The following is a 21,355-nucleotide window of genomic DNA, read 5'->3' as shown; positions in this document are numbered from 1 at the left end:
GATACGATGTCTGTATGGTCGCAGCTTATAGTGATGTCTAGCACTGGGGCATCATGCCGCAGACATGTTGCATCATGTCCCACCCATTCACATTATCCTGGCATCAGGCCGACCAGTCCAGTCCTAATGCTAACCTCTTAATGCTGAGCGCCTAGCGATACTTCTGTTAGTACCAGTTTTATAAGTATTTGGTATGAGGCAGCCGGGGTTTGAATCCATGACCTCCAGCATTCAATGCGAATGCTCTAACCACAAGTCAACGGAGCGGTTTGAAAAATAGTAATAATAATCTTAATAGTAGACTTAAAATGGCGCCTATGGCAAAGTTTCTCAGTGACTGTTGGGGTATACATGTTTCGAGAATATTTATGTGGTTTCACATTGTTTGTGCGAGGAAACATGACTATTCTTAGCTGATTTAAAATCAATAGTGTATGATGTCACGTGCGGTCTATTGAGAAGTATAGTCGCCATATACGGTGTATATAAGGAGAAAACTAAGCAATCAGATTCATTCCGATGTTTGGAGTCATCTTGCTGACTAACTGTATTCTTGCTGTAAGTTAGCAGACGTATTTTATGTTGTACGTAGATGTTTTTTGAGACGAGAAAACATTTGCTTGGACAGATCAGTGGAAATAGAAAGTGCTCATTAGTTGGACTATAATATTATTTTGGACTCTTTTAAATTACTCGAAGGAATTATGGACACCGCCTTCTTGACGAAGTTACGGTTTTTGGAGGACCTGTACATTTCCGGCATATACATTTAAAAGAAAGGACTTTCATAGACCTTTATATGAACTAGCTTGGATTCACTTTATAATACTTTAATTTCCCCTTAAATGTTTCATTTGTAACTTTGATTATTAAACTGGGTTTCAGTTTTATAAAACTTGTGCTTTTGCATCGTTCTGTTACTTACGTTTGTGACCATTAGTCGTACGAGTGGACACCACTTTATCTGATATCTACAAGCAAGAGATGGGTATGCCCCTATTATCTGTCACTCTTTTTAACATCAAATTTAATACATTACCAAGCATTTGGTTCCCGATGTGAATTGTTCCTTATATGCTTACAGTTTTTTCATATGTTATCGAGCGAAACACATGCATACAATTGATAGACAATTGCAACAAAATATAAACATGATTCAAAATTGTGTAAGTGGTTTTTAAGTCGCAAAATTATAATGAGCATGCATTCGTTTCTGTCAGCTACGAAAGAAACAAAATGAACCTAAACTCATGTTTTAGTTATTGGCTTCAACAGGAAAGGTACCTTCATTTCGCACATGAAGCTGAAATTTAAATGCTTGAAAACCCATGATTTACTGAAAATGGCAGCGAATGCAGGCAGACTAGCGTGCTTATAGAAACGTCGTTTTTAACCTATATTAAACCGTTTTTAGATCTAAACTGGGCTATGGAATTTTTGTTTATGGTACAGCCAGAACGTCGTACTTAAACATACCTGACACAAATCACCATCAATCAATATGATACGTTTTGGGAGGATTTACGATGTTCTCATGTGAATGCCTTTTGGTTGCAGAGAATTAGCCACCTCTGTCACATCACAAAATAACATTATCTGTACAATGTGCCCTAATAGTAAGATCCAACCCTTTGAACGCTGCAAATGTTTATGTTTTCCAACCCAAAAAGAAAACATTATACCAAAATAAACCAAATATCATAGCTATCTTTGACATTTTCTAGCCTTGAAAGTGCTACATTTCACCTTTAAAAATGCAAACATCTTATGTTTCTGAGACACCTACCTATCTACTTAAACAACACAATGTACTTTTACGCTGCATGAAGGAACAAATCCGTAACAAATCCTTATATTTTTCATAACTCTTATAGAAAACGTCTTTCCAAATTTAAAACAACACAAGAAGTTACACTGACTACTCAAATGATGAGGAAGATGCTGCTGCAATGGACCCTGCCCTGAAATATATCGAAACCAAACATATTTGAAACTCTTTCATCTTCTCCAAATCGCTGTCAATGCTTCAGTCACTACACAATGGGAAGTTGTAAAACCTACTATTGATCCATATTCTCTTTAAAAATATCAACCTCACAATACAGAGTACTTTTGGTTAACCAGCCTTATTGGTTTGAAAGGTAACGAAAAAGCAGACCGCTGTGTTGAAATAGCTCTATCTCTACAATGTCCGATTTTAGATGTCATGCACTGATTTTTAACCTGGCATCAAAACCATTTACTTTGTGATACGCACATTTAATTTGATTGTTTGTTTATTAGTTTAATTTTCTTTTATTTCATTACATGCTAATGTAATGTAACACTGTATTTTGCAATTGACCTTCTCCACAATTGAATTCATTTCTGCTTACCTTGATTGATTTATTTTATTTTGTTTATGTAAACAACTAATAATAGCGTAATATCAGGATTATTTTTCAGGTAAAAAAATAGTAAATATGTTCATTTGGGTCAGGGTTTTGGAGATTCCTAAGTGAATTTTATTGGTTATTATGTTGTCACTAAACAACGCTCATTAGATCATTCTAAAAGATTATTTGCAATTATGTAATGGTTGTTTTTTGAAAATGCTAATTGTGACCTGAGGTCAAGCAGAGAAGTATATAATCTTGTGACTGTAAGGATTTTACCAGTCTGTGAGTCAAAAAGAGATTGTTGACACATCAGCACTCCGTAGGCTTTAACAGACACGTCATCGCAATCAGTTTTGTATCTCTTCGGGACTTGATCTGAGTTTTATTTAGGACTTTTAATTATTAGGATTTGTGTTTATAATTCCTGGAATATTTTGGGATTTAATTCGCAATATCGTAAGTTCTTTATCTCATTTTCACTTTATCTTTTAGGAAAAGGCATTATTTGTTAAATTTTACAAAGCTTGTTGTCTTTAACTCGTTTCTGTTAAGAGCATATGCTCGTAACATTAGTAAGTAGCAGACACGTGGAATGATACTCTTGGTAACAAGCTTCATGTGATCATAGCAACCTAATGGACATTCTTAGGGACGAGGCGGTAATCGCAATTATTAGAACAGGTCAAAGATATATAACCCTCGTAGGTGTGTTTCTTGCAATGAACCCTTCACCATAAAGCAATGTATGATAAATTGTTTCGATTTCCAACACACGATCGTTACTACAATGTTTAGTTCATGAACAAACTGTCTGTTATAGTGAACGTGAATTGCATATTAAATTTATTGTAGGAAGTGAACACATGTTAGAAACTATAGCTTGTTTAATATTTTATTATCTTTGGGTATTTTTGGCCAACATTTGTGCTTTTAATCACCATAATTTATCTTTTATTATCCAATTACCGTTTATACACACCATTTACATCCCCCGCTGATCTGGAACCTGCATCTTATCACCATATCATCGTTGTGTTTTTTGTACTTCGTTATCGCTAGTAGGTAATAAATCTTTTCGATACATCCTATTTTATCATATGTAATTAAAACGCTCCAGCACGGTAAAATCTATAATCAATCAATTAATGCATTTATGGCATGACCTCTTATTATGAAAACATCAGACCACAAATGCATTATCCATTCAGTTATATGGTAAATTGTCTATCTAACGGTAATAGGGATGAATACTTACTTGAGATGAGTGCAAGACGGCGTTTGTGATGTAGTAAGCTGTTTTGGCTTTCCTGTTGTCTGCTGGATTCCAGAAAAAGAGCAGATTCGTAATTCCAAGTAGTGGTAGGAGAATTATGGTTGCTTTGATAGCTTTTCTGGTGGACAAAAATATTTTGAGTCAATGTTCTATCAAAGAACACATCACAGTATAACTTTAATATATACAAGAATAATATAAATTGTAACGAAACTTGCAAGACTGTGAAAAAACTTTTCTTAAAGATATCACTACGGGATAAAATTCTTGATTAGATTATTTTCATATGTAAAATTCACATAGGATATATTGTATCGTACAATAATGTTAAAAAGAAGGTCTTCAATGGATATGACTTGATTTTTAGAATAAAAATGTGGAAGTGAAAATCACAGACATTAAGCGAATTTCTAACTAATATTTAGGAAATTTTGATATCTGAGCTAAACAAATTTATTAAAAACATTAAAGTTCAATATTATTCCAACATTTGCTAATGGACACGAATCTACGACGCTTATAGAGTTCTAATTCTGTGCTGTATTGTAATATGACTATAATTCCTATGTGCAAGACTTTGCATGCATACTTCATGTTAGTTGATTCAATTCTGTTATTGGCCCTTAGCTTGGATACAAGCACCCGGATGATATTCACAAGAAATACAAGATTGATCTGCAAGAAAAAGGGAAGACAATCGGAAATTAAACTAACGGTTGCGTTATTAAAATTCATCAAGAATCATGTACATGAAAAAAGTCAAAAGTAATTCTGCTACTTTGGAAATTTCTAAAACATAATGATGTCTATAAAAGTAGTTCAAAACTTCAATTATTCTCTAAATATCTCACATAAGCCAACTTATGTGAAAGTTCATAATACTGATGATACCATTGGTTATTTAGTATTTACCGCCAATTCCCTGTTCACTAGATTTATATTTCAGAGGTAAATAGAAAAGGGCACACGAGGTGTATGGGGGTTTGTCTCCATTTGGTATAACTAACTTCAATTTGGGGTTTACGAAGGGCCAAAATATAAGAGAATGTCCGTGACATCCATGTTGAAGATACCAGAAACGGCAAAAAGAGAAAAATTATTAGGATCACAAAGCTTTAAAATAGCATCATGAATTGGTTTCTTCCAACGTTTGGGCTTTTTGTTTCTCTTTATTGACATGGTTTTGCGTGAAAGATTTGCAAAAGAACAGTATTAACAGAATAATTGCATTTTAATGATAGTTATAAACTGATCGGACATATGTTGTGGCTAGCTGAGACCATTTGGTATAAAATAATTTGATCATCTCTAGTTTACGACAAAAAGAATTCGAAAAGTTGTTAAATTGTAAAATTGTAAACAAGACTTTAATATTGAAGACCCAAGTTAATCATGTTGCGAACGATTACCACTCAAATTTGGAACATTCTGTTAAGTGATAGTAAATGTATTAACAAGGAAATGACTAGCTATTACCTTGAAATAATATGGTCACATGGTTATTACGAGTATAAAACAAATGTACTGGTCCTAGATTATTTTCCCAAAATAATACCAAAAGGTAGAAGGGCTGTGATTAATAGACCAAATCGAAGGACAACTTTATATATTGAATGCTTCCAGAATGCATCAATTTATTTCATACAGATATCTGTATTATCATCTACTTTTATCACTTCGGTAATAAACCTGTTTGTTGCATCTTTATAGTATAACTTTATTGCTACACTATTGTCATACAGTGTTGGTGAGTCGTACATCCGAAATCAGCCATCAATCTTATCGTTTCATCAGCTTGAAGAAAACTGTGCTGGCCATTTTAAATAGCTGTCAGTATCGAAATCTCTTAATGACGGAACAAAGTGTAGGTTGACATGATAATTACTTCCTTTATGTTTGTTTCATGCATATATTTATTTTTGGTGGCAGATGTTCTCAGTAAGCTGACGCATTGAAAACTGGTCTTTTAGCCTGAACGCCACTCGAACAGCAAAATAACCAAAATATGAAATTTCTTGCTGATGGGTACAACCTATCGTGAATATTTCCCTACTATTAAAAGTTACAATTGTCGTACATCGCTTTCTTTCGGATATAAGACAAACCTATCTAAAACAGTTACATGCAAAATAGCGGACTTGTGATACAAAGCAGACGTTGGATAGAATCCGTATAGTTTTAATAAGACAAATATTCGACATACTGTCCTTTCCCAAAAAGATTATAACTTATATGCTTACATTGAATATACACTATGTAGAGCACAACTGTATGGTTCCTTTACAATATCCAGTCATTACGAGATCCAGATTCTGAACAAGGTGACAGCTTAAGATAATGTTACTGGATCTCATGTCGTATGGAAATATGCCATATTTATGACACCATGTTACAATGACACAAGTAAACACTTTGTAGTCTTAAGAGGTAAAAATGCTACAGCAACGCCAAATACTCACAGCTAAGGCTATGATGTAGGGTGCAGTGATGATCCAAGCGTATTCAGTTTGAGAATAATCCTGCCAGCATGGACTATCATGATAAAAATGGAGAACTAGCGACCAGCTCACTGTGATTAACGCGGGCATCCCTGAGGAAAGGGTAAATATTATTTTGTACATGTTGCAAAATTTAATCAGTGGATAGCTTTAAAACAAAATGTGAAATATAAAACGATTAACGCAGGACGATATATGAAACTATATATTATTTACTAATCTACCTATGCACATAATTATCAACCAAAAGTTTATTTGTACTTTACATAGGCATACTGTATATAAGTATTGTATTGATGTATCATAATGTACATGAGTATTGTATTGATTTCTCACGCACTGGATTCGATTTCCGTGCGGGTCTTTTTTATTCAAAATGTAGACATAGTTCGTAACTCATAACTCAAAGGAAATCTCTAAAAGTTCATTTTATGTCAAGTCAGTTCTGACACTGAAATTTAAATTGAAATAAATCATTATGTTATATCACCTTTGTGATGTTTAGTACATTGTTTAAACTTAAAGAAGACATTGAGTGTCAATCAATTTCAGTTAAGCGACTGGTATTAAAAAAACTTCATGTTGAGTTAGCGAAAGCAGAATATGCATTACGCTCTTTAATATACGTCATTATAGTGTAATGTCTTGATGACGAATATATAAAGTATACGATTCTATTAAATGAATTATAATCATACCCCATCCAATACAATAAAATAATTTAAAAGGTGCTTCCGTCGTAAAAACAGCTACCACAAGTTGATTATGTAAGAAAAGTCCCTCTACGAACATCCAAAATATATTGGCCAGTGTGGTGTATTGTGACAGTGTTGTTATTATCTTACAAAGCCAATCCTGAAAAGAAAACAAATAACGAAATTAATGTTAAAACGTTGTAGATTATTTCTTTGTTCTAATGGGCAGGCAAACATCCCTATAAGCACTTGTATCTAATTGGCTGATATTACTTTCGTGTTGTATTGACGCTCTTAAATATTTTAGGGTAAGGTAAATATTCCGCATCTTTACCTCGACTTTTGCGAGATGATCATTATTTTAAACATGCCAGTCAAATATAAATCACCATTTACAGTAAAATATACATCACCATTTACATTTTAAATTTCTTGAAATGCTTTTTATTCTTCTGTTTTTGTTGGTGATTTTTGTGCACATTAACGAAACGTATATTTAAATTTGATTTCTTGTCTAGACCTTCCCAATACTGTGTCCTAAGATCATTTTCTCTAATTTTCACAGGAGTAACAGTCTGTATGAACTATCCTTACCTGCATGCTTAACAACTAATGCGGATAATCCTCACTACGATGAAAATGCTAAAATTAAATAAATCCATGCGAAAGAAACAGAACACTAAGAACGTCGGTGTTAATGGATGACTTTCAACTCTTACTGGACATGGATGTAACCTTCTAAGGTAATAATAAAGTCTACATGATATGAAAACAAAAAAAAATATTTCCTCCAGACCACGCTAAGGTTCCTCATACATCATATTTTAGTGACCACTCTCAAAAGTTCATGCCATCAAACATGATGAGAATGCATAATATTTCTGGACTTTTGGCAGTGACCTTAATTTGTAGAATTTCAAACAGCAAAGGAACTCAGGACAGCTAGCCTACACAATGGCGATTTATTCAGTGTCTTCGGTGCGCTACATTGTATTTGTGAAATATATTGCTTCTAGCAAAATTATTGGAAATATCTTGCATCGAATCGGATATCTTGGCTAAGATATATATATATATATATATATATATATATATATATATATATATATATAGAGAGAGAGAGAGAGAGAGAGAGAGAGAGAGAGAGAGAGAGAGAGAGAGAGAGAGAGATTAGATCTATGTCGTCTGTGCACTACCTCGTTTTCTCTTACTTTCTATTGCTTTTAGTAAAATTAGGGGAAGTGTCTGCGTAGATATGGCCATTTTGCTTTTAGTTTATTTTTATAAGACGTTATGTTGAAGCCATGTAATGCATCAATTACGGAAATGTGATTTTAGGGCTGTCATTTTATGCCGATGCCTTGACCGACTTATCTCGGCTGAGATTTAAAAAGCTAATGCATACAACCCTGAAAAAATGTATGATATGCTCTATGTATGATAGTGAGGTTAGTATAAGAATTCATTAACGTATTTTGTTTTGATTTTAAAAGAAACGTACATACACGTTTCTTTACAAAAGTGTTGTATAATTTGAAAACAAATTTTATTCCTCCTTCGGTACAGGAGTGAGTCCTCAAACACAAGCAGCAAAAATATAAATAAAAATAAGTGTTGCAAATTATATAATATTGTGTGTTCACCTACCATCACTCATCACCCCCCCCCCATAAAAAAGAATATTTGATCGTTGCGAATTCAATAAGTCCAACACATATCCTGTTGTTCCTCGGAATAAATTCACTGAAATAAAAACTTTCTATTGGGACTATGCGTTTCTGTAGATATACAGTTCGAAAGATGTAGACAAGGTCCGGAATACCTTTGTAAAACTACTAGGCATCGTCTCGAGCCGGTTACCTTATAAATCTCCAATTTTTACAGCTGACGTTACATGGAAATCAGTTTATAAAATACATTTTGACAACATGTTTGAAGGATTTTACATGCTTTAACCTTTATCCTTGATTTTATATACTTTTTATAAAATATTAACATCGTTAGCGTTTATGGTTTTGTACTTCATGTTTCTTCTATGGGGAAAACTTTCTCTTATTAGAGGTTCTTTTTGCAACTAGTGTTGTTTGAATTTTTTAATTTTCATCTCTCAAAATAGCCGGGATTGTGCTAACACGTGGTTAAACTTTCTTTCTCTTCCGGTTACTATTACAAACACTTATTAATGTTTTGAAATATTGCAAACATGCCACTATAACATTAGATACGTTTTTGGAAACATTACAAACATGCAACTAGAATACTAAATGTGCAATTGTTCTTTAAATTCACAATTAAAAAGTCTTTAAAAATGTAAATGCTGGGCTGAAATTCTTATACATAACAATAAATGAGACAAGGACTTCATTCCCTAATTGCTACATTCCTTCCTGTAATCAAAACTGATATAAATCACATAATCTTAAAAAGTATAGAATTATAACGATACAAATTATTATATTCACTTTAAAAAGTCCACCTGTACATTTTTGTATGCATACTACTAGCGTAGGTACTGAGAAATGTTTACTGTAATATACTAAAAAGCTGCAAATTCGGTACGTAATAAATAAACCCATGTTTGAGTTAATTCGTTTTTACGTGATATCACATTGCATATTCTGGCGCTTTATCTGTTATTTTATTAACATTTTGCAGAATTGAAGCATTTGATCATGTTTAAATGTATTTGGAAGGGTATATAATCCTAAATTATTTGCAAGTCTTTCGTACAGTTTGTGAAATGTATCTATTTGGCACTGCATAATTGCTCTTGTGCTGAGGTTCCGTTAAACAATACTACTAATTATACTACTACAGACCACTCCCATGGCCTAGTGGTTAGAGCGTCCGCCCCAGATGTGGGAGGACGTAGGTTCGAACCCCTGCCAAGTCATACCAAAGACTTATAAAAATAGTACTAGCATCTGCCTCGCTAGGCGCTCAACATTAAGATGTTAGTGCTACGACTGGTAGGTCTGGTGTCAGAGTAATGTGACTGGGTGGGATATCTGGGGCATGATACCTCAGTGCTAGACATCACTTTAAACTGCCACACTGCATGCATCGTAGCGACATGACTGGAAAAATGTTAAAGCTACATTAAAAACCTAAATTACACCACACACACACACACACACACACACACACACACACACAAATACACACACACTACTACTACTACTACTACTACTATTACTACTACAACTACGACTACTACATTTTTGGGCTCGTAATAGAATTATGGGGAGATTACTTACGATATCTCTATATGTCGGTCCGTCGTACATGGAGTATCGTCTTTGGGAGATGTATGGTCCCACAACAATGATTATGATAATAAAACGGAGAATAAAGGATACAACCAGATGCTTATGGATGGATATCCTGCTGCATTGAAGACTCCTAAAAGAAAACAAAATAAAACATACAAACCCATGACATGGAGCAATAGCTATCCTCGACTGGACTCGCGAATTTGAATGTACATAATCATATACGTTATTCGAGAATTTTGAAAATTATGTCGCTTTTATGTATTGTTTATAACAGTACCAAAAAAAAGGAAAAAGACGCCAAAGCCGCAAGGATAATAATTGCATGAGATGGGTTTTCATTTAATTGCGTACTTTCTATTTAATTACACCAAGCACTCATACAGTTTCAGTGGCATAGCACAATGCAACAGATTAAATCAACAATTATTACTTTAAATAGGTCATTATCCTAATAACGCTCCGCACTAGATCTAGTTTCAATGTGTTCTTTATAAATCAGTGTTTATAACAAAGTAATCCATTTTAATCCAACGTAAATACTCTAAAATGTGTCTACATTCCAGTTTCAGCAGCAGTTATACATCCTAAGGTGGTATCAGCCTATATGTAAGGGAGTTCATTCATTTATGAACATGCAGCTGGAAACCTTTTCACTAAATGTCTCAAACTTTCTCCTCAGATTGAGAGTTCAAATAATCTTGATTGTATGCAACTAATTATATTAGTAATCGTAGAAAGGATGAAAGATTTACAGTAGCAGAACATGGAATTGTTGATTTTTTAAAAATATAAATAACTGACGAAAACCTCAAGGTAAAGAAAGAAATTTCCTTTTGAGGCTACTTTATAACAGAACGATTACATTTTAATATTTCATGCCTGTTTAAGGTTTAAGTGAAAACATCATAGTATCTAATTAAGCAATAAAAACAATATGGAACAAATCTCAGTGTTAGGAAGAAAATTTGGGATATTTTAGTGCAATTTGACAAAGGGATTTATCTGTGTTATAAAGTTTATGTGCTATTACTCAGTATAGTATATACATTAGTAGTTTCTTTCTTTTGCAGCTAGTTGTCTCAGATAAATAAAAATGTAAAGGAAATGATGGTTGTATATAATACTGTCTCTAAACCATAGAAGGATGTGGGTTCGTTACATCCGAAACACAAAGATTTAGCTTTTTTCTGTTTGGTATATATATATATATATATATATATATATATATATATATATATATTGACAATTTGGTATGTGAGATGTATAACGTAAACGCACAAAATTTACTTTGTTATATATCGAATGTGAGCATAACACATTGCTTGTATTAGAGTGAAAACGGGTTTTCAGTGTTATCGGCAAATAGCAGAAATTTCAAAGTAAGTATGTACGATTTTTTTTCTCTTCATACACATATATAGTTTTGATTTATTTTATTGCAGATACGTTTTACTTACCTGAAATAGGAGAAAATGAAAATGGTGATGATAAGGAGAAACAGAGACACGATACTGAGTATGAAGTAGATATCTCGCAATATTTCTGCAAGGCGGACCATTTCCTGTAATAATAATAATTATAATGCAATCGCTCAGTCAGGTAAGTACCGTGGTTAGTAAGCAAATCTGATCCCGTTAAGGAGAACGTGTTATTAAAACTAATCTGCCTTGTCAAATGTTCATTTACGTTTTAGTACAAGTCTGTGTGAAGTTCAGGAAAATATATGGAAAGAGCAGAATGTTGTGTTTAAGCCAGTTGATTCTGGCTATCCACAATTTTTGTGAGAGTATGGTGGCAAAAATTCAACTGGATTCGTCCCGAGGTGTTATGCTATGTCGGTTACATTGATGCTCAGGCGGATGGATCTTAGATCCCTGTGATTATCCATTGTCACAGTAACATCGAAACATAAAATGTATTTCAACTTACTATGTGTAATGAAATATAAACAAACAATAATGAAACATGAAAACCGTACCTGAAGTATGGTATCATGATGTAGACCAAATCTCAGAGATTTTATAATATTGTGTTAATCGCCTGTGAAGCACATACCTGACTCACGGGTACCTTCTAAAGGTTTGATCTCGAGAAAAGTGAATGCCCTAATAGTGTGCACTGACATTTGAACGCATTCTTTCGCTTTTCTATCTCCACTCTGTGAGATCAACGTTTCTTTTCTTTGTCTTTTTATGATAACCCAATAATGAACCATTATGATGAGAAACTCTTCGCTTTTTGACGAAACGCAGATTAAAAACAAATTTTGACAATAAGTGTAAAAGGATTTTTTGTGTTACCCTTATTTTTTATTTTATTTATTTATCAGAATCTTATCAAATCTAACATTTTATATCATACCTTTCTGTACTATATATTTATATTTATTTTGAATTATTTATCTTCTAAACTGTTTGAGCATTCTTTTCTTTAAAATTTAGGAATATTCCGTTTAGTTTACACCAGACTGACAGTATTGTGATGAAGTGCAGCAAAACGCTACTAGATATAAAAACTCTATTTAACTGCATTTGATCTACGAAGTTACAAATATGACATTCTTTTTTGAGTTCATTTTAAATGTTAATTTATGCCGAGGCATTCATAAAATGCCCAAAGATATACCATTATCAGAATTCTGGGTTACTCGGTTAAAAAAGAAAAGAACTTACAAGATCTATTGGAATCCCTGGTGTTGAACTCGGAGGATTTAAGACAAGCAGACATTCTGAATAGTCTGACTTACTTGCCCAGCTTCCATTTTCTAAACAGGCTCGATACGCATATGGTACTGATAATAAAAACAAACGATTATAAGAAGCAAAGATAGCAGTTCATATACATTATGGTTATTGCTTTGGCCAGTTTTATGCTATACTGACGAGAAAATGGTATAATTGGTAAAAGATGACCCAACTCAGATTTGTAGAATGAGTTCCTGTATGTGGCACTTAAATTAAAATTAAGTTCGGGAATACAATTTTAGACATAAAAAGAATATTGTCGAACCGCTGCCATATAGAAATTTCGAGAAAGACTGCATCTACTATGTTGCAAGTCAAGCCTTTCGCATAACTAAGGCAGCTCAAGAAATTGAACGGGGGATGAATACAATGGAAACCCAAATGAATAGCCTAGTTTGAGACCAACTATTTCCGTACGTTATTCAGTATTTCACAAAGTCTTTATATGTCTCTTTAGATATAGAAACGAAACGGAAAAGCATATCAAACGGACATGTACTTTAACAAAATGACGGATTTAAAATTATCTCTTGATAAGTTCGTACTCTGATAACCACTTAAACAAAGCGATTGTGATAAAGAAATCAGAGTGCAGTTTGCTGAGTGGACATATGCGTGACTTACTATCTCCATCGGTGACAACAGGGCATAGCTGTGAAGCATTCTTCCCAACAGATGTGGCTGGCCAACACAGCAAACCGTCAAAAATAGGTTCACAAAATTCATCTGAAATAATAATAATAGTAATAATAATAATAATAATAATAATAATAATAATAATACAATCAATAATTACTAAGTGCTGCTAAATAATGTAGTGATTAAAGCTGTAATACTTTAAAAGAAAGAATGTTGGCATCTAAAAAAATAGAATTCTAAAGAAAATAGTGAAAAAAACTTGTGACATTTGTGTAAGCCTAATGACACAACAGACAGGAAGAGATGACTACAGGAGACGTCAAAATGATAGGTGACATACGAGTTAGTAAAAGGTTAGTCCATATTTAAAACATTTATACCTCAACTTTCCTGAGGTTAGAAAATGTGTGAATGTCACATGTCAACTTAACACAGATGGCAAATCCTACGCCAGTGCAGCCAAGGTGGAGACGAAACCTTCTACAGATGTTGTTTGTACCAGACAGACATTACACGGTCTCATGATCAAACCAAATTCAAAACCTTGAAGGCAGCGAATTCCGTGCCAGCAACAGTTAATGCTACAAACAAAAACCCACACAGATTCAGCCCCATAGGTTCAGAGGATGTAAAATCCGGTGTACCATAGACGATACCAAACTCTCCTACGAGAAAACATTCGACCACCAAAAGAACAGCCGAACGCTGCCGCCAAAGGCAATGTCTTCTCTAGTTAAAACATGAAGAGACTTACTAAATCTACTGGAAATCCCCACAGGATCTCACAATCCAGTCAACCTCTTGAATAACTGGGAGTCTAGAGGGTATGGACACTGCATAGTCCCATGATATCGCACCATGAAACCTCCTCGAAGTCTCGTACTTTCCTAACATTCGTAAATCCCTCACATCATAATACAATGGAATTCGCCGAGAAATGAAGCGAAATATTGATGTAATTAGTCTTCTCCTTAACAAACATGAGCAGCTTGATGGGTTTTGTTCAGGGATACGTTTTAATACTCAAGGACATAGTTAGTCATAGTCGTCATAACCTACAGTAGCTTCTCAAGAAAAAATGATAAGTTGCTGTGAGAGTGTTAATCATTATAAAGATTTCGATGTCTCAGTCAAAATAATCTCATTACTAATTTGATGAACGTAGCCTTTCGTGTATTGATAAATAACTCTTCCACGTATCAAATATTGTTCCCTCCTAGCACTCCATTTCAATGTCAATCCAATAACTGAAATATTTGAATAATTATAGCAAACAACGAGCCAAAGCTCGTTGTAATATCAGAGACAGCAATTGAAAAACATGGAGATCCAATGCTTCTAAGCTGATCTTTCGCACCACTAATAAATCAGTATGGAATATGTTTAAAAATGGAAAAATTAAAGCATCTAAAGAGATCGCAAGAAATGGTCATCACATCTACATAATTCACAAATACTTTGGCTGAAACTTTCTCGAAGAACTCTTCACATGACAATTCTTATAACTTCTTTAGTTCATGTCTACCCCTTGCGGTGTGGAAGTTGTAGAAAAGACGCAATGTGTCATCGCTTCATTTCGTGAGGCTACTCTAAGAGCAAACTGCCTCGACATGAGCTAAACTTGTGTCCCTTTGCAGGGCATCTTCACGCCAAGCATCGGGGCTATGTTCAAGAGACTCAGTTAATATGTTCAGCATATAGTGTAAGTACCATTTATGTTTAATCTACATGATGTTTTTAGTGTTTTGGACCAAGCCTTAAGAAAGATTTAGCCGTGAGGGTGTTGGCAAGCGTTACTCGATTAAAGTTTACACTTTGCGTGCGTATATAACACTATGCAGCCTTGACATGAGCAACTCATTAAATTGATCAAAATTGATATACTATGTTGCTACCTGAGGTTGATAGGGATCACAGATAATGATATTTTTATTATGCCACTGCAGCAATCAGTAGTGTGAGGACTTGTCTCATAAGGAACATGCATAATTCAACTAGCTATTTTGATGAGGAAATTTGTCTGAGTTCTAGAAACTGGCCATGATTTGTTCTCACTGCATCAAAAGATAAGAATTAACCTATCACCATTTGTGATAACCACAGTGCTTCGCCCCTTGTCCTGACAGCTTTGAGATAAGATACTCGAATACTTATGTTCGTAGACCGTCTCCCAAGTAAAACGAATTAACAGTCGCAGTAAATGCAACTTGATGAAGTAAAACACTTGCATAGTTCCATTCAGCTGCCACACTTTATTTAGTCTTTCTTGAGCATCTCAGTTGACTCTTTCATTCATAATACTTTGCGGTGTTTCAACTGCCACAAATATGGCCAACACAATGATGGCTAAAATAACACACCAGTCTGCTCCATACGAGCCCATCAAGGTCAGGATTAATCATCAATGCTTAAAAAATCTCTTTTGTGAATTGCCAGACAGAACAGAGCTCATATTCTATTGTCTGCCCTAACATGCAACAAGAAAAAGAGATCAAACACTTGTAATGGGAGAATGATATGAGATTTAATGGAGCCAAAATTGTTTAGAAGCCAAAGTTAAACTAAACACATCTAGCAAAACCTTCGCCACCGCTAGTAGATGGAAGAACCTTCCTAAAGTATGTCTGTACTTGGAGAGATATTACGTGGTCCGGAGGTCAAGCCAAATTGAGTCACACGCCAGCTAAATCCGCACTAGCTCATATAATTCAGGTTGATATTCTAGCAAGTAGAACATCTAATGCTACAAACGAAAAACCGAATTATCCAGCCCAACGACTATCAAACCACTGACCCCCAACGTACGAGAGAAGATTTACAACTTTGCTACGAAGCAACCAGTTAAATCCGCTCCAACGAAACAGCTGACGCCAGCGGCGATGTATACTCTAAACCTAACAAGGACAGGAATAAGAAAATACATAGACTTCCCAAAGGAACAGACAATTATATAGAACTTTATAATACGTTTGAAAATCTAGCGAGTATGAACACCAGACACCCCTCTGATATCGCACAAGGGAAACCTCTCAGAAATCACATATCACTCCACATTCATAAATATGACGTTAATAGAATGGACTTTTCAACGGTTAAGAACAAATATTGACGAAATAAGTCTTCTCCTTATAGAACGTGTTCCTACATATATTTGTCTTCGGGACAACAGCTTTAAAGCAAATAAATTAATCAATTTTAAAAGCTTCACCACGTACAGCAGCTTTTCAAGCAATACTGATAAGGCTGCTGAAGAAGTGTCCATCATCATAAACAATACAATATCTCACAGTCAAATAAACCTCAACATAATTTTACAGGCCTTACTTTACTTTACAACTTTACAGGCCTTAGTCGTTTGTGTAGCTACATAAAATTTCAAACACGATAATAAGTCAATCTGATCATGACCATCTTATTGACTGGCAGTCAGCTCTTTTGTATTGCTTGCTAAATTTAATGGCCACAATTAACTTTTCGGCTGTACAGACACGAATTAAAGAGGGAAAGAAGACGACAGCGGCGTTTGTTTCTAAACACAATCGTTGCATTTTTAATGGTAAGTCGTATAACTATCTTTATCCTTACTCTTTATTATTTTATCTATCTTCAATCTTTCTCTTTTACTTGCCTTCTCTTGGAAATTGGCAAGGACCTATGGGGCAGTGATTAATTTCCAGTATATTTAAGAAGTAATACTACCAGCTAATCGTTTTCATCACGTTGTAGATCCAATGCTCTTCTTTACCAACAAATATCAGGATGCTGCTGTGGATACAATACCAAAACGTCCGTGATTCCTCAACATAGTAGAGAATGCAAAACAAAACCTATGTTATGAGCAAGAAAAGGTCCTTAAACATTTGATTTCTAATTATCAACTGAAAGTCTTAAGTATTGTGCCATGACAGAGAGTAAGAGCATATCATGGAGATCGTGTATCTTTGGGTTCAGTTCGCGCTTCTCCATTAAGTCAGCATGGAACATGGTAAATCATCATTGGTACAAATAAAAGTAGCTGTAACAAGCATTTAAAGAAGTCGGATGAAATGGTCACAAGCATTAAAGAAATTTCAAATAAAATATTCGAAATATTCTCCAAGAACTCTTCGCATGAGACTTATTCTAAAAACCTTCGCTGTATCAAACGTTTTCAGCAATGGTTACAATAATCTTGTCACTCTTAGAGTAACAACAGTCTTAATCAGCCTCAGCAGGACCAAATGATATGCTATATTAAGTTCTGAAAAACGTAATTGACACAGCTCTCAATATTCTGTTAAACATTTGCAACAAAAGTAGAGAAACTGACGACTTCTCGAACTCTTGGCGAGAGGCAACAGTGATACTAATAACCAAATCTGGAAAGGACCATACGGGTCTTTCGACAATCGTCCTGTAGCATCAAAACGATGAATTTGCAAAACCATGAAATGGATGATAAACGATAGACTACTCTGGTATCATGAATAGAAAAGCATACTTTCTGAAGTTCAGTGTGAATCCAAATGCCAGAGGAGCACAATGGACCATAATGTCAAACTTTAAGCCTTTATTAGATACAGTTTCATAAACAATGTTCATATAGATGCTACACGTGTTTACTTAAAAAGGGTATTACAGCACAAAGAAGCACATCATATTTAACGACATATTTAACTTGGGTCTAACGGTACGTCTGTCTAGTTTCATCTCCAAAAGTTTGAAAGATTGGACTTAAAGGTAGTTAATGCCCTTTCAGAAAGTTATCCTTCGGAGATGGGTGTGCCTCGGAGCAGCATAATATAAGTCACCCTGTTCAACATCAATATTAATAGCTTAGTGAAATGCCCTAATTCAGGAACTGGTTGCTTATTGTATGTTGACGACTGATCTGCTACAGATCAAATATTTTGCCTAATATTGAACGTCAACAACAGGCGACCGCAAACAAAAATAAGAAATAGACAGAACACGAATTCACATTTTCCAAATCGAAAATTAACTGCAGTAATCTATACCAATTTTACATCGTACTTATGATGACCCAAATATCTAGCTTGATGGTTGTCTTATTCATGTTCTGGAGGAAGCAAATTTTAGGCCTTATTTACGACCTTAAACAAACTTTTATGCCACATGTAATACATATGTTATGCAAGCTAAAGTTGTGTTGTTTGTTGGGTTTGGTTTTTGTTGGCTTTTCTCCATGAATATATATTTTACTTGACCTTAGTCCAATATCCAATTAATGGTCTACATGACTAGTACCATTTATTTTATAAACAACATAATCCATAGCTAATCTTTCTCTGTGATTCTATATGAAATATTCAGATCATTATTAATTAATGGAGGTAAATATATTTGAATCTGAGTTCAGAGCACTAGTTTTCCACTTGGAAACCTTCTGACAACTTTGTTTTAGAAAGGAAACTAACCTACAGCCTGGCTCCATGTCTGAGTCTTAGTTTTCTATGGGATACTAACTGCTGTAAAATACTTCCGAAAAATTAAATTTGTTTTTTAAAACTTAAATTAGTTTTAATCATAATTTTTTAAGTCAGATCTTTCAAATTGTATGCATTTGATCAATCCATAGAGAAGCGAACAAACTTGCACTATTCACGATGTTATCTAAAGTGGAGAACCTTACTTTAAATCATACCCAAGATGGGTCAAATAACATGAAAAAGACGAATTGCTTCAGATTGCAAAACATGATCTATCTGGGGTAAAAGCTTCTTTAAAGGAGCAAGAAATAAAATATTTTGGTCCAATATTTGCTGGACGAGGATTTATTTGTTGAGTAAAAGTGCTTTGTGGTTTGATTAGTACGTCTCAATCTGGTTCTGAAATGGAATTAATAGAATCGAAATTAAAACACCAGATGGAAATAGAATTTAGAAGGCTTCAGCTTACGAAAGAGAAGAAAGGGTGGCACAGGCAGATGCAGAAAGCATAAAGGGGTGTAGTTACAGAAACATGAAAGAGAGACAAAGGCAAATGCACAAATGAAAAAGAGAACAGATAGGAATAGAAAATGCAAATGAAAAAAGATTTGAAAATGCAATTTCTATTAAAAGAGTTAGAGATGGCCAATGAAAAAACTCCTCCACTTTACATACAAGTTCTGATGTTGATGTCACCACAAATATTATATTAGGACCACCTTTTAGAGGAAATAAATACTGTCCTCATTTTTGTAGAAACTGCTGCAAATTTGAAATGGCTAGGAAAGCATTGGACTATTTTATTACATAATTATAGACGCTTTCTCCAATTATCCATCTTAGTACTTGACTCTGCCGCTAGAGTGGCGTTAATGTTCACTCCGCTAGAGGTGAAATAAATGAAGACAATACACATCACACCGTACATCGACACTAAGACTGTATACATTTAATCAGAAATTGACTCTCCTGTGAAAAAAATTCAGAACCTGCAGGAATAGAGAATATCACAGTATAGATGGATGATATGAGAATCTGGCCTAATGTTATATATGGAGATATTTATAACTATTTGATTTCGGAGAAAGCAGTGGACGGTCAGGAAATAAAACCTTTCAAAGTAAAGTAAGTGTCATCTTGTTCCTATGTGGGAATGTTACTGAATTATTGTCATGAAAACTCTGACATCATGTTGAAAACATTAGTCCGATTGTCGTAGAACGTTACGAAAATAAATGAGGTGTATATCCTTTGCCGACGGGACGGAATTGTTATGAGACATAATTTCAGAAAGTCTCAAACCGATCCGGTGGCCTAGAGTGTCCGCCTAGGGTGCGGGAGGTCGTGGGTTCAATCCCCGGGTGAAAAATACCAAAGACTTACAAAAATGGTACTAACAGCTGCCTCGCTTGGCGCTCAGCATTAAGAGGTTAGTATAGGACTGGTCGGCCTGGTGTCAGGATAATGTGACTGGATGGGACATCATGTAACACGTTTGCGGCATGATGCCCTAGTGCTAGACATCACTATAAACTGCCACACTGCATTCATCGTAGCGATATGACTAAACAATTGTTAAAGTTACGTTCAAAATCCAAATCACACACGCTTATTTACCGAGTGCATTTCAAATTTAGGTATATTAAATATCCAGTCATAACATCAGCCAAGGTATAAAAAAACACTTGTTTTGTTACACCTGTATACAAGAGTGCATCATTGTCACCAAATGTTTAACTGCTATCATTGTACTTTTGTGTAATTTGATTTGAACTCAGTTGGATTAAAACTTGTCTGGGTAAATATTGTTTGCATGTCTATCCAGGTTTTACATCAGTGTGATTATTATGATTAAAAAATAATCCGATTTATAATACTATGTAGAAGTACTTGAGTGTGCAACAGAGGATGGTGCAACATTCATACCACAAGTTGAAATTATCACCTTTATCACCTGATTTCAAACTGTGCAATAACTTTGTCATCCTTTCACTGTTGATATGAACTGGTCTTTTGTTTTCCATTTTTGTTTAACCTTCATTTTGTGTCTCTGAATCTTGCATCGACCGGGCGTTAATTTTTTGCAATATCCCACTTTCAGTTTAGGACACAAGTTTCGTTCAGTTTGTGTTCTGTCATGGAAATGTTCAGAGCAAACATGAGCTTAGCTTTTGTGTTCTTCGGCGTTATATGGAATTTATACGTAACAAACATAAACATTCGTTAAGTTATCCGTGTATTTCACGCTGAGCTTTGTCCCATATATGTTTGTTCGATTCTTCGAACATCCATTCATATCGCATGAAGCCCACCATGTTTTCTCTATTTTATATTCGCATCTATCTCCATAAAATCAAGAAGTACTAATAAAGATGTTAATAAAAGATCGATACTATTTTTACCCATACACGTGTGTATTCTGTC

General features: G+C 34.5%; 1 protein-coding gene across 3 annotated transcripts in view; it reads right to left on the bottom strand.

Annotated features, from left to right (window-relative positions):
* Positions 1-21,355, bottom strand: part of LOC149776002 (calcitonin gene-related peptide type 1 receptor-like) — a 229,836-nt gene that overhangs the window by 16,768 nt on the left and 191,713 nt on the right. For all 3 annotated transcript variants that reach the window (XM_089941462.1, XM_089941461.1, XM_089941463.1), the window contains 8 exons: positions 13,488-13,589; positions 12,792-12,910; positions 11,577-11,680; positions 10,102-10,246; positions 6,848-7,004; positions 6,111-6,241; positions 4,241-4,326; positions 3,634-3,769 (listed from right to left, as the gene is read on the bottom strand). In XM_089941462.1, coding sequence (XP_089797588.1) covers positions 3,634-3,769; positions 4,241-4,326; positions 6,111-6,241; positions 6,848-7,004; positions 10,102-10,246; positions 11,577-11,680; positions 12,792-12,910; positions 13,488-13,589 — 980 coding nt within the window. The remainder of the gene's footprint in view (positions 1-3,633; positions 3,770-4,240; positions 4,327-6,110; positions 6,242-6,847; positions 7,005-10,101; positions 10,247-11,576; positions 11,681-12,791; positions 12,911-13,487; positions 13,590-21,355) is intronic.

Source organism: Sinohyriopsis cumingii, chromosome 18 (assembly GCF_028554795.1).
Source record: "Sinohyriopsis cumingii isolate HCF-2022 chromosome 18, ASM2855479v2, whole genome shotgun sequence".
Classification (NCBI taxonomy): Eukaryota; Metazoa; Mollusca; class Bivalvia; order Unionida; family Unionidae; genus Sinohyriopsis; species Sinohyriopsis cumingii.
Note: the sequence above shows the minus strand (reverse complement) of the source record. Positions and strands in the feature narration are given on the sequence as shown.